General features: G+C 38.3%; 1 protein-coding gene across 2 annotated transcripts in view; it reads left to right on the top strand.

The window, feature by feature from the left end:
• The window catches only part of LOC126237527 (phospholipid-transporting ATPase ABCA3), a 707,258-nt gene that overhangs the window by 467,126 nt on the left and 225,033 nt on the right, over positions 1–15,099 (top strand). For both annotated transcript variants that reach the window (XM_049947708.1, XM_049947709.1), the window contains exons 20-21: positions 748–981; positions 1,067–1,343. In XM_049947708.1, coding sequence (XP_049803665.1) covers positions 748–981; positions 1,067–1,343 — 511 coding nt within the window. The remainder of the gene's footprint in view (positions 1–747; positions 982–1,066; positions 1,344–15,099) is intronic.

Genomic DNA, 15,099 nt, shown 5'->3' with positions numbered 1-15,099 from the left:
TCAAGTAGACAATTCTGCTACACTTTCTACTAGACTCAGTGCTGGTTACATGTAGCACAAAGTGAGTAGAGTTTAGTTTTTTAGTGAGATATGCGATGCAGAGTTTCAAGTCTGAATTTTCATCAATAAGAACACACAAAAATGTGGTGACAGATACCCTCTCAATTTCTTTATTTATGGTTAACCTGTTCATTTCAAACTAATTTTCAATATATTCTAAAACACTGGCTGCAAATTTTAGTAATACCTGGTTTATATTAGTTACAGCAACATTTGTGTCATCTGGATATAGAGTTATGTGAGAACCATCATCTGAACTCTCAATATAATTTACATGAATAAGAAAGAGAGGTCCTGGAACATTGCTCTATTGAGACCTCTATTTGTACAGTCTGAATGTCAGATATATAAACAATACTTTGGTTTTTAATGTTTGCTGAAGTAATTTCTAGTGCCTGTCTCCTATTTTGAAGATATGACTGAAACTGTTTCTTCACTGCTCCAGGTATACTAATAGCTTCTAATTTATCTAGCAAAATACAGTGTTGGACAGTACTGAATGCCTCGGAAAAATACAAGTCTATTTCTATTATGCTACTGTTTCTGTCTACTCCCATTAAAATATTTTCAGTGAGTGTACATGTCAACTTTTGTGAATTCTATATCTGTGTGTCCTTATTTATTTCATTATTTGCCTCTCCTTAAGTAAAGACAATGCTATCAAATTATGGTAATTGTTACTTGCAGCAAAACGAAAATTTGAAAGAAGCAAATCAAAGATATATTGTCAGTGCATCATTTGAACTGAACGAGATTACAAATCAGCCTATTGCTACAGGATGGTTTAATGCGCAACCTTATCATACACCACCGTTGTCTTTGAACTTACTTGTGAATGCAATGATGAGATTTTATTCTGGCAATAACAACTACACACTGAGAATTGTCAATCATCCACTACCTTATTCACAGGAATCACAGGTATCAGTTAAATATTTAAAATTTAGTGCTCTTATAAATTCTGTCAAATAACAAAAAAATTATTCATTGTATTTTCAAATTTCAGTTGTCGTTGGCAGCTGATGGAAGATCTGCTGGATTTCAAGTGGCTTTAAATCTTGCCTTCTCATTGTCATATGTAGCACCATTTTTTGTATTATTTTACATAAAAGAACGTGTTAGCAAGGTAAAGCTGCTGCAGATGGTGTCAGGTGTTGATGTATTTATCTTCTGGTGCACAGCTTTCATCTCAGACTTCATTTTATTCCTTGCACCACTGATAGCATTGATAATAACAATGATTGCATGTCAGGAGGAGGGCTTTAGAACAGCAGATGAATTAGGTAAGTACATGTTGATGACAATAAGAGGTTATATAGATGTAAAAATCGCAGTACAATAAAATATATTTGTCTTATGTCATCTAAAACTGCCCTATGTATTACAAACTTTGTAGAAACCTTGTCCACTTCATGATGCACACAGTTTTCATATTAAACATTTATAAAGAATCATAAAATAATATAAAGCTTACCTTAAACTGATGTTGAATAGCATCTTGTGCTTGGGCAAGGGGAGTTATCCAAGCATGGCGCTATCTTAAAATAGCATTTATTAACAAACATATGTTACCATAAAAATCACAAATAACTTCAATAGAGGTGCTTGACAGCTAATATTAATACAAACAATATTCTTCCCAGACTCAATACTTACTTAAAAATGACCAGAGCACAGATAATAATAATAATAATAAGAATGAGAATAATAATAGTCGTGTGACTAGGGCCTCCTGTCGGGTAGACTGTTCGCCAGGTGCAAGTCTTTCGGTTTGACGCCACTTCGGCGACTTGCATGTCAATGGGGATAAAATTATGATGATTAGGACAACACAACACCCAGTGCCTGAGCGGAGAAAATCTCCGACCCAGCCGCGAATCGAACCCGGGTCCTTGGGATTGACAATCTGTCACGCTGACCACCCAGCTACCGGGGGTGGACAATAATAATAGTAGTAATAATAATAATAATAATTTCCGTGGAGGCCTGGGAAAAGAATAGGCCTCCGGTATGTTCTGCCAGTCGTAAAAGGCGACGAAAAGAACAAACCACTAATAGGGCTAACCCCCCTTTTAGTGTGATTAGTTGGTTCAGGACAGAACTAAAGAAGCCTCGGACAAGCGCCGTCATGGTCGGGGACGACGCTTGAACCCTATGCCCGCCCACAATGGTAACGACACTGCTAGCCAACTGGAAAATGATTCAAATTCAAATAGAGGTGTTTTGCAGGATATGCTTCCTGCAACCACCCTAGAAGGAAAACAAAGACAGAGGATGAGATGGTCAGATGAAGTTAATCAACACCTCATGTTCTGTTATTACCAAGCAACAAACCTAGGAACCAACACAACTGGATGCAGATCACAAGTATACACAACATTTATTACCAGATACCCAGAATTAAAATTCTTAACAGAACAACGACTAGCTGATCAGATCCGTGTAATAATCAAACATAACAGGATACCCCAGTCAGAATTAGAAAACATCAAACAACAAATACAACAAATACTGGAACAAAATAATGTGCAATCAGAAGAAGAAGAAAATACAGTAATGGACTCAAACGTCCCAGAGCAAACAAACAAAGAACAACACGTATCAATTAAACAGTCAGAGGAAAACGAAATCTTAAGACAGCCACCAGAACAAGCACAAATAGAACACGAAGTGACACACATGTTAGATATAGAAGAAAAATGTCAGCTGACATATATAGAATACAAAGACACAAATACAGACATTAGACCATTCTTGCATAGACCGCCAAACAACCCACAAGTCGAAACAACAATAAAAACTATCAACACAATCATACACAACAAAATAAATGAAAACACAACTATGGAAGAGTTACAACTATTCGTTTATATAGGAACACTCACTATACTAAATATACACACTAGGCAGAGATCAGAACCAACCAACACACAGAAGAAACCCACAAAACCAGCATGGCAACACAGGCTACAGATCAGAATAGAAAAACTGAGAAAAGACATCAGACAGCTAACACAACTTATAAGAAATGAAATGTCAGAAAAAAAAACGAAAAAGGTTAGGTAAAATCTCACAACAAGAAGTGATAGAGCAATTAGATGAAAAGAAGCAGAAATTACAAGCATTGGCCAAATGACTTAGAAGATACAAAAAAAGTGAAAATAGAGCGAAACAAAACCAAACATTCAACACAAACCAAAAGAAATTTTACCAGACAATAGATAACACACACATTAAAATAGACAATCCACCAAACATAACAGACATGGAACACTTCTGGAGCAACTTTATGGTCAAACCCGATACAGCATAACAGGCATGCACGGTGGATACAAGCAGAAACAGACGCATACGAGATGATACCACAAATGCCTGAAGTGATAATTTTGCAACCTGAAGTCACCCAAGCAATTAATTCTACTCATAATTGGAAAGCCCCTGGAAAAGATAAAATAGCAAATTTCTGGCTAAAGAAGTTCACCTCAACACATTCACATTTAACTAAATTATTTAACAGTTACATTGCAGGCCCATACACATTCCCTGATACACTTACACATGGAATAACTTAACTGAAACCTGAAGATCAAGCAGACACAGCAAACCCAGATAAATATCACCCCATAACATGCCTACCAACAATATACAAAATATTAACTTCAGTCATTACACAGAAATTAATGACACATACAACACAGAACAAAATTATAAATGAAGAACAAAAAGTCTGTTGCAAAGGAGCACGAAGATGTAAAGAGCAACTGATAATAGATGCAGAGGTGACATATCAAGCTAAAACTAAACAAAGGTTGCTACACTACCCATACATTGATTACCAAAAAGCTTTTGATAGTGTACCCCACTCATGGTTACTACAAATATTGGAAATATACAAAGTAGATCCTAAATTGATACAGTTCCTAAACATAGTAATGAAAAATTGGAAAACCACACTTAATATCCAAACAAATTCAAATAATATCACATCACAGCCAATACAGATTAAACATGGAATATACCAAGGAGACTCATTAAGTCCTTTCTGGTTCTGCCTTGCTCTGAACCCAACATGCTAAATAATACAAATTATGGATACAATATTACTGGAACATACCCACACAAAATCACACATTTGCTATACATGGATGATCTAAAACTACTGGCAGCAACAAATCAACAACTCAGTCAATTACTAAAGATAACAGAAGTATTCAGCAATGATGTAAATATGGCTTTTGGAACAGACAAATGTAAGAAAAATAGCATAGTCAAGGGAAAACACACTAAACAAGAAGATTACTTATTGGATAACCACAGCGACTGCATAGAAGCAATGGAAAAAACAGATGCCTATAAATATCTAGGATACAGACAAAAAATAGGAATAGATAATACAAATATTAAAGAAGAACTAAAAGAAAAATATAGACAAAGACTAACAAAAATACTGAAAACAGAATTGACAGCAAGAAACAAGACAAAAGCTATTAATACTTATGCTATACCAATATTGACCTACTCATTTGGAGTAGTGAAATGGAGTAACACAGACCTAGAAGCACTCAATACACTTACATGATCACAATGCCACAAATATAGAATACATCACATACATTCAGCAACAGAAAGATTCACATTAAGCAGAAAGGAAGGAGGAAGGGGATTTATCGACATAAAAACCATACATTATGGACAGGTAGACAATTTAAGAAAATTCTTTCTAGAACGAGCAGAAACTAGCAAAATACACAAAGCAATCACTCATATAAATACATCGGCTACACCACTGCAATTTCATAACCACTTCTACAACCCTTTAGATCACATAACATCAACAGATACGAAGAAAGTAAATTGGAAAAAGAAAACACTACATGGCAAGCACCTGTATCATCTAACACAGCCACACATCGATCAAGACGCATCCAACACATGGCTAAGAAAAGGCAACATATACAGTGAGACAGAAGGATTCATGATTGCAATACAGGATCAAACAATAAACACCAGATATTACAGCAAGAATATTATTAAAGATCCCAATACCACAACAGATAAATGCAGACTTTGCAAACAACAAATAGAAACAATAGATCACATCACAAGCGGATGTACAGTACTAGTAAATACAGAATACCCCAGAAGACATGACAATGTAGCAAAAATAATACATCAACAACTTGCCATACAACATAAACTAATAAAACAACACATTCCCACATACAAATATGCACCACAAAATGTACTGGAGAATGATGAATACAAATTATACTGGAACAGAACCATTATAACAGATAAAACAACACCACATAACAAACCTGACATCATACTCACCAGTAAAAAGAAGAAATTAACACAACAAATATACAGAAGAAAACAGGAGAAAAAATTGAAAAATACATCCAACTGGCTGAGGAAGTCAAGGACATGTGGCATCAGGACAAAGTTGACATTATACCAATTATACTATGAACTACAGGAGTCATACCACACAATATCCAACAGTACATCAACGCAATACAGCTACATCCAAACTTATATATACAACTACAGAAATCTGTAATTATTGATACATGTTCAATTACCCAAAAGTTCCTAAATGCAATGTAATATATACCGTACAGTTAAAAGGAAGTCACGCTTGATCAAGGTCCACGTCACTTTCCATTTTTAACCAGACGTAACATCTGAGAAAGGAAAGAAATAATAATAATAACAAGAACAAAACTTATTCTAAGCAGATAAAACATTTTCAAACAATAATCTTATTTAGTCCTGGTGTCATACAAGCAGGCACTGACCCAGGGCATATGAAGATAAATGACTACATCAGCCCAAAGTAAATTTATAAGTGGGCAATCGTAACAACACAGTATGCTACATGACCAAATGCGACAACACGATTTACACCCTACTACCAGAATCGTCCGCCAGCTACCCAGCTAATACTATGGACAATGTGACTACCCAGAGCTACCTAATATACCAACAATGGACAGCAGCATAACACACAAAAACATGTGACTTTGTACAGTGGCTTAGACACAACCTTTACGTCAATACAAAACATAATACAGAAAACACTGCCTTATGCACTCACGGCCACACCGTGCAGTATAGTTTTCATAACTTGTAATGGTTACACCATATTTGCACATATGGAAGTAACCCCCGCCCACCTTCGCTTCTCTCAGCATCCGTTGTAGCTAATCTCTCACACCCCTCCTCTCTGGCTGTGGCTGCCATCATCTTCTGAAGACCAGGAGAAGGCACCATCCACTGTCAAGAGTGGGCGAAGGTACAGCTCGGCTGTGCCCCACATTGGCTGTCGTGATTCTCCACAAGCTGCTCAGGCCAATGACATTCCGCTTTCGAGACCGTTTCAATTGCGTCTCGCTCGGCATCTGCTGACGAACTCAGTCGTCTCTGAACTGTGGCCCGCAGTGACTACCCAGGCGAGTGATGCCAAGCCTAAAATGAGTGTAGCCGGTGCCCCAACACAGGCCAGTGCCTCCCCCCAAATTGTCAGCCGCCAGCCACTGCAGCCTCTAGCACTGGCTCAAGTTGCCACATCTGCTCTGTACTCCTGGGGCCAGCACATTGATGGAAAAGTCCTGCTGTCAGGCCAATGCCTGGCCCCTGGCAATGCACCACAGCCTCGTCAGCCTCCTTCAAAGCAGTCACAGTCTGACCTCCAAATGGTGTCGGCAGTACTTCTCCGTACAGCAGACTCCGCTCGAATCTGACAAATCTGGGTGCGCCCCAGTACAGACAACTTCAGCTATCAGACCAGTGCTCAGGCCCCATAGATGTGCTCCAGGATTTTACAGCACACATGAATTAATCGGTACTTGCCTTCAGTATATGAGCTCATTGTACAGGTGATAGAATTACTCGAGGAAGATGTAGTCCTCAGAAGTAGTGGTTTCTTAATGATGAGAGTAATAAAGACAAGCAGCTAGAGTAAAGATGGGCAGGACGAGAAGGGAAGAGAGAACTGGAGGTCAATCAGCAAATATCTTATAATGGACAAAGAATTAAATTAATATCAGTGCCAATGTTAGTTCCATCAATGCTGAATTAAATGTGTTTGGCTGTAAAGGGAGCAATGGGTGATACCTTCAATAACTACAGTAGCATAATATTGTCAAATTATATTTCACAAAACCCAAAGAAATTTTGGTCATATGTAAAGGCTGTTTGTGGCACCAAAGTTAGTGTTCAGCTCCAAACAAATGAGACAGGAACTGAATTTGAGGGTAGCAAAGCAAAAGCTGAAATGCTTAACTCCATTTCCAAATGTTCTTTTACAAAGGAAAATCCAGGAGAATTGCCCCAATTCAATCCTAGTTTCACTCAAATTGAATGAAATAAGTGTTAGTGTCAGTGGGGTTGATAAACAGTTGAAATCTTTAAAATCGAACAAAGCTCCAGGGCCCAATTGAATCCCTACCAGATTCTATACTGAATTTGTGGCTGAGAGAGCCCCCTTCTAACTATAATGTATTGTAGATCCCTCAAACAAAAAAACCATTCCCAGTTCTTGGAAAAAAGCACAGGTCACACCTGTGTACAAGAAGGGTTAGAAGTGATCCACAAACCTACTGTCCAGTATCCTTGACATCAGTTTGTTGCAGAATCTTACCAAATATTCTGAACTCAAACATATTGAGGTATCTTGAACTGAATGACCTCCTCATTGCCATCCATCATGGATCCTGGAAACATCAATCATGCGAATCCAACTTGCACTTTTGTCTCATGACATACTGAAAGCTTTGGATCAAAGCAGTCAGGCTGGTTCTTGATTTCTAAAAAGCATTTGACTCAGTACCACACCTAATGCTTATTGACAAAAGTACAATCAAGTGGGGTGTCAAGTGAAATTTGTGACTGGACAGAGGACTTTTTGTAGGGAGGACGCAGCATGTTATTTTGGATGAAGAAATACTGTCAGAAGTAGAAATAATGTCAGGTGTGCCCCTGTGAAGTGTGTTGGAACAGTTGCTATTCATATTGTATGTAAGCAACCTCGCTGACAATATTAAGAGTAACCTCAGACTTTTTGCAGATGATGTAGTTATCTATAATGAAGTACTGTCTAAGGGAAGCTGTGTAAATATTCAGTTAGATCTTGATAAGATTTCAAAGTGGTACGAAGATTGGAAACTTGCTTTAAATGTTCAGAAATGTAAAGTTGTGCATTTCACAAAATGAAAAAAATGTAATATCCTACGACTATAATGTCAGTGAGTAACTATTGGAATCAGCCAACTCGTACAAATTCCTAAGTGTAACACTTTTTAGGGATATGAAATGGAATGATCATACAGCTCAGTTGTCAGTAAGGCAGGTGTTAGAATACTGGGGAAGTGCCTGCAGTGCTTACCAATCACTTCTGCGACCACTTCTAGAATATTGCTCAAGTTTCGTGAGACCTGTGCTAAACAGGGCTAACACGGGATATTGAACGTATACAGATAACGCCCGCACGAATGTTCACAGGTCTATTTGATCCATAGCAGAGTGGCACAAATTCCTCCTTGCTACACGGAGATTACAAATGCTCTTCAGCAGTAGACTCCGCACCTGCTGAGTAACACTTTCCCACAGTATATGGCCCATTGTTTACAAAGTAATTGCAATCAAAAACATCTTTACTCTGAGCTCTATATTTGACGTAGCTGATATATGCTCTTCCATGAATGGCATGGATCACTACATATCCCTCCACCAAAAGAAAAGATGTCACGATCATACACCTAACTATCAGTTAATGCAAACATACATCTCTTCTAATTAGAATTTTCATTAACTCGGTTGGTTTTATATTTAATAGCTCCTTTACTTTGGATATTAAAGTGATATATAGTAAAGCATAATTACATTGCTTTCTTTCAGAGCACTTTCAGCACATTAACCATTAATTCCATTAATCTGTATTCTAGCCTTTGGAGGAAGTGATTGTTGTACACAATTTTCAGAACAAAATTTAGATTATGCAGAGACTCAAGTACTCATGGCAAACTACAGAGTAGCTAATTTTGAATTTCTCAATTTACCCAATTTGGAACAGATGCTCCTTCAAGCATGGCCCTTATCCTTTTCTTCATTAATATTAATTTAAGCAATTCTCCCTTCTTAAAAGCTGTCTTTCTGGGGATGCAGTACTCTTATCCTCTTCTGTCATAGGCCTGGTCAGTGTGATGTACCTCTCCTTTCCTCTATAGTGGTTAGGGTCCTGCCTTCCATGGGTACACCCAAACCTGGCATAAGCTTCTTTCTTTGGGGATTACTTACCCATTATTCCCAATTTGAAGTACCTCACCCTTCTTTTCTGCTACTTTATTGAGTCCCCCCATGAACCATGGACCTTGCCGTTGGTGGGGAGGCTTGCGTGCCTCAGCGATACAGATGGCCATACCGTAGGTGCAACCACAACGAAGGGGCATCTGTTGAGAGGCCAGACAAACATGTGGTTCCTGAAGAGGGGCAGCAGCCTTTTCAGTAGTTGCAGGGGCAACAGTCTGGATGATTGACTGATCTGGCCTTGTAACATTAACCAAAACGGCCTTGCTGTGCTGGTACTGCGAACGGCTGAAAGCAAGGGGAAACTACAGCCGTAATTTTTCCCGAGGACATGCAGCTCTACTGTATGATTAAATGATGATGGCGTCCTCTTGGGTAAAATATTCTGGAGGTAAAATAGTCCCCCATTCGGATCTCCGGGCGGGGACTACTCAAGAGGACGTCGTTATCAGGAGAAAGAAAACTGGCGTTCTACGGATCGGAGCGTGGAATATCAGATCACTTAATCGGGCAGGTAGGTTAGAAAATTTAAAAAGGGAAATGGATAGGTTAAAGTTAGATATAGTGGGAATTAGTGAAGTTCGGTGGCAGGAGGAACAAGACTTTTGGTCAGGTGATTACAGGGTTATAAATACAAAATCAAATAGGGGTAATGCAGGAGTAGGTTTAATAATGAATAAAAGAATAGGAGTGCGGGTTAGCTACTACAAACAGCATAGTGAACGCATTATTGTGGCCAAGATAGACACAAAGCCCATGCCTACTACAGTAGTACAAGTTTATATGCCAACTAGCTCTGCAGATGATGAAGAAATAGATGAAATGTATGACAAGATAAAAGAAATTATTCAGGTAGTGAAGGGAGACGAAAATTTAATAGTCATGGGTGACTGGAATTCGTCAGTAGGAAAAGGGAGAGAAGGAAACATAGTAGGTGAATATGGATTGGGGGGAAGGAATGAAAGAGGAAGCCGCCTTGTAGAATTTTGCACAGAGCATAACTTAATCATAGCTAACACTTGGTTCAAGAATCATGAAAGGAGGCTGTATACATGGAAGAAGCCTGGAGATACTGACAGGTTTCAGATAGATTATATAATGGTAAGACAGAGATTTAGGAACCAGGTTTTAAATTGTAAGACATTTCCAGGGGCAGATGTGGATTCTGACCACAATCTATTGGTTATGAACTGCAGATTGAAACTGAAGAAACTGCAAAAAGGTGGGAATTTAAGGAGATGGGATCTGGATAAACTGAAAGAACCAGAGGTTGTAGAGAGTTTCAGGGAGAGCATAACGGAACAATTGACAGGAATGGGGGAAAGAAATACAGTAGAAGAAGAATGGGTAGCTCTGAGGGATGAAGTGGTGAAGGCAGCAGACGATCACGTAGGTAAAAAGACGAGGGCTAATAGAAATCCTTGGGTAACAGAAGAAATATTGAATTTAATTGATGAAAGGAGAAAATATAAAAATGCAGTAAATGAAGCAGGCAAAAAGGAATACAAACGTCTCAAAAATGAAATCGACAGGAAGTGCAAAATGGCTAAGCAGGGATGGCTAGAGGACAAATGTAAGGATGTAGAGGCTTGTCTCACTAGGGGTAAGATAGATACTGCCTACAGGAAAATTAAAGAGACCTTTGGAGAGAAGAGAACCACTTGTATGAATATCAAGAGCTCAGATGGAAACCCAGTTCTAAGCAAAGAAGGGAAGGCAGAAAGGTGGAAGGAGTATATAGAGGGTTTATACAAGGGAGATGTACTTGAGGAAAATATTATGGAAATGGAAGAGGATGTAGATGAAGATGAAATGGGAGATAAGATACTGCGTGAAGAGTTTGACAGAGCACTGAAAGACCTGAGTCGAAACAAGGCCCCGGGAGTAGACAACATTCCATTAGAACTACTGACAGCCTTGGGAGAGCCAGTCCTGACAAAACTCTACCATCTGGTGAGCAAGATGTATGAAACAGGCGAAATACCCTCAGACTTCAAGAAGAATATAATAATTCCAATCCCAAAGAAAGCAGGTGTTGACAGATGTGAAAATTACCAAACTATCAGTTTAATAAGTCACAGCTGCAAAATACTAACGCGAATTCTTTACAGACGAATGGAAAAACTGGTAGAAGCCGACCTCGGGGATGATCAGTTTGGATTCCGTAGAAATGTTGGAACACGCGAGGCAATACTGACCTTACGACTTACCTTGGAAGAAAGATTAAGAAAAGGCAAACCTATGTTTCTAGCATTTGTAGACTTAGAGAAAGCTTTTGACAACGTTGACTGGAATACTCTCTTTCAAATTCTGAAGGTGGCAGGGGTAAAATACAGGGAGCGAAAGGCTATTTACAATTTGTACAGAAACCAGATGGCAGTTATAAGAGTCGAGGGGCATGAAAGGGAAGCAGTGGTTGGGAAGGGAGTGAGACGGGGTTGTAGCCTCTCCCCGATGTTATTCAATCTGTATATTGAGCAAGCAGTAAAGGAAACAAAAGAAAAATTCGGAGTAGGTATTAAAATTCATGGAGAAGAAGTAAAAACTTTGAGGTTCGCCGATGACATTGTAATTCTGTCAGAGACAGCAAAGGACTTGGAAGAGCAGTTGAACGGAATGGACAGTGTCTTGAAAGGAGGATATAAGATGAACATCAACAAAAGCAAAACGAGGATAATGGAATGTAGTCAAATTAAGTCGGGTGATGCTGAGGGAATTAGATTAGGAAATGAGACACTTAAAGTAGTAAAGGAGTTTTGCTATTTAGGGAGCAAAATAACCGATGATGGTCGAAGTAGAGAGGATATAAAATGTAGACTGGCAATGGCAAGGAAAGCGTTTCTCAAGAAGAGAAATTTGTTAACATCGAGTATAGATTTATGTGTCAGGAAGTCGTTTCTGAAAGTATTTGTATGGAGTGTAGCCATGTATGGAAGTGAAACATGGACGATAACCAGTTTGGACAAGAATCGAATAGAAGCTTTCAAAATGTGGTGCTACAGAAGAATGCTGAAGATAAGGTGGGTAGATCACATAACTAATGAGGAGGTATTGAATAGGATTGGGGAGAAGAGAAGTTTGTGGCACAACTTGACTAGAAGAAGGGATCGGTTGGTAGGACATGTTTTGCGGCATCAAGGGATCACAAATTTAGCATTGGAGGGCAGCGTGGAGGGTAAAAATCGTAGAGGGAGACCAAGAGATCAATACACTAAGCAGATTCAGAAGGATGTAGGTTGCAGTAGGTACTGGGAGATGAAGAAGCTTGCACAGGATAGAGTAGCATGGAGAGCTGCATCAAACCAGTCTCAGGACTGAAGACCACAACAACAACAACAACTTTATTGAGTACTTCAGTACTTCTCCCCTTTCACTTCACCAAATCTTAAAGATGCCCCTCCAAGAAACTCCAGCTATCCCCCACTTTTCCACTACACATTCTGCTGTCTGTTTTCCTCCCTCCAAAACTCCTTTTCTTTCTTACATTGGCTTGTCATTTCCTTGTCATTTCTATATCAAGCTTATTAGTAGGACACACTGACCTATTCCTTCCTCCCATTGAAACAGTGCCAAGCCTAGCAAAAGAATACTCCAACATCATCTTTTATTTGTGCATTGTCTGCAGGTGTGTGTGTGTGTGTGTGTGTGTGTGTGTGTGTGTGTGTGTATGCACATATCTCACGCCTCCCCTATAAAAGTTAAACACAAACCCAAGCAAAACACATCAAATTACTAAAAAAGTTAACAAAACCTATCAGTCATATCCTCGATAATCATGTCATAACATCTCTTGCACTGTGATACAAGAGTAGTACATTGTCATCTTCATACGTGAAATACCGATCATTGCAATCCTACTGATGTAGGTTGTAAATTCTAGTACACAGACTGTAAAAAGAAGGGATCCTGTAATAGGGACTTTGGACATGGACAGAGGGGATATAGATTTGGTACTCCTAATGGAGAAGTAAGAAAAGGAAATAGAGCGCTAGGTATCTTAGAAGAAGAAGAGAAGACAGTACCCCATAAATGGATACCCTTATCTCCTCCCTCAGCAGGGACCCTGTCTGCTAAGCTTCTTCATCGTGGCATCCGAGGGAGAAGTGGTTCAGCATTTCCTACAGAACGGACTTGTCACGGCTTCACCATGGCAGAAATCCCCAAAATTCATCCTGACAAACCCTTATGAAATGTAATGGAATAGGTAAGTATATTCACATAAGTCATCATCAGCGGTTGGTGTAATTTCTGTGGTTGGTGTATTCAATGATCAATACTCAATAGAGGTGATATCATCAATTGCTATTAAGGGAATTTTGTGAAAAACTGTGTGGAACCAGTGCACTGAGTAGCAGTTGATTGAGACATCAACCAGAGACACCCAACAGGACAAAAAATGTAAGTACGGAAATGCACATAACCTCTACCCTTGAAACAATTCTCCACAAATAAACAATAAGTTTCTTCATGGCTAGTGTGCAGATAAAATGCTCTAAAAAAATTAAAAAAAGTGAAAAAGGACACAAAACAGATGTATAACATTTAGCAATGTAATTTTAAGGTGAGTGTTTAAACAAAACAAAGCAAAATACACAGGTAATTCTTAGGTCTACGATAGATAAATTATTATAAATTTCGTATTGTACTTAACAGAAATAACAACTTGACCCACAAAAGACGACATAGGTGTTGAAACATGTATGAGCAAATATAAAAAAAAAAAATTAATTATGTTTGCATAAGGCTGATTTTCAAAACAATGCAATATTGAAATCACAAACACGGAAAAACACCAAGAGGAGCTTCAAACCATAGTAAAATGGTTATACAATCCCTTTTCTTGACTGGTTTCTGGATTGACCAAGAAAACTGCTTTGGGATGCGATACATCTAAAACTTTGTAAGGACTGCTATATCGAGGGAAAAGCTTGTGTGTTCCTTTCTTCAGATTTGAGCTATGGTGTATTTCCTTAGTTAGTACAAAGTCATCCACATTGAAGGTAGTTGTTGTAGCTTGTTCATTATATTTAGGCATCAGTTTACATGCTGCTCATTGTAAACTTTCTTTTACAACATCGTCTAAGTTGTCTCCGTGTTTGTTATTATCATCATCTGGTCATTTAAACCTTTTCAGCAGTGGCCCACCTATGAATTTACCTTGCAGTATTTTGATGGGTGATAAACAAGTAGATGAATGTGGAAGTTCATTAAGTATTGTATTATCAGATATAACTTACACATTATCACTTGATTGTTGTCTTTCATCTTTTGGGAAGTTTCACATTTATGTAGTACATGCAGTATTTTTTTAGTTAAGTTCTTAAAATAGTAAAATTTTACCATATGCTGAACACATTTTTGTACCCCAAAGTAACCATACCCTTGATGAATAAACGTAATTAAAGTTGAAGTTCTACAGATGTCTGTATACACAGTCTCCATTTGAGTCTAATTTTCTTTACTCTCCAAAACAAATTCATCTTTATGGTGTCTTCCTACTTTCACAGCAATGAACTGGAAAAAATTCGCACTAAGTATGTACTTCCCCAGTTGGTTCAAACTTTGGAAAATGCTTATAAAAGTTGATTTTGCTTCCCAACTGTAATTCATCTAATAGTGTTATTGCATCGAAAGATTTACTTTTAACTTGAATTCCTGTTAATTCCCTTCTAGTTTTTGCCAATTTGCCATAGTCGTTTAAACTGATTAGTATTGTTAGTGACTTCCTCC

The sequence above is a fragment of the Schistocerca nitens genome, chromosome 2, assembly GCF_023898315.1.
Source record: "Schistocerca nitens isolate TAMUIC-IGC-003100 chromosome 2, iqSchNite1.1, whole genome shotgun sequence".
NCBI classification, from domain to species: Eukaryota; Metazoa; Arthropoda; class Insecta; order Orthoptera; family Acrididae; genus Schistocerca; species Schistocerca nitens.
The sequence above is the reverse complement of the archived record's forward strand: the minus strand, read 5'-3'. Positions and strand labels throughout refer to the sequence as shown.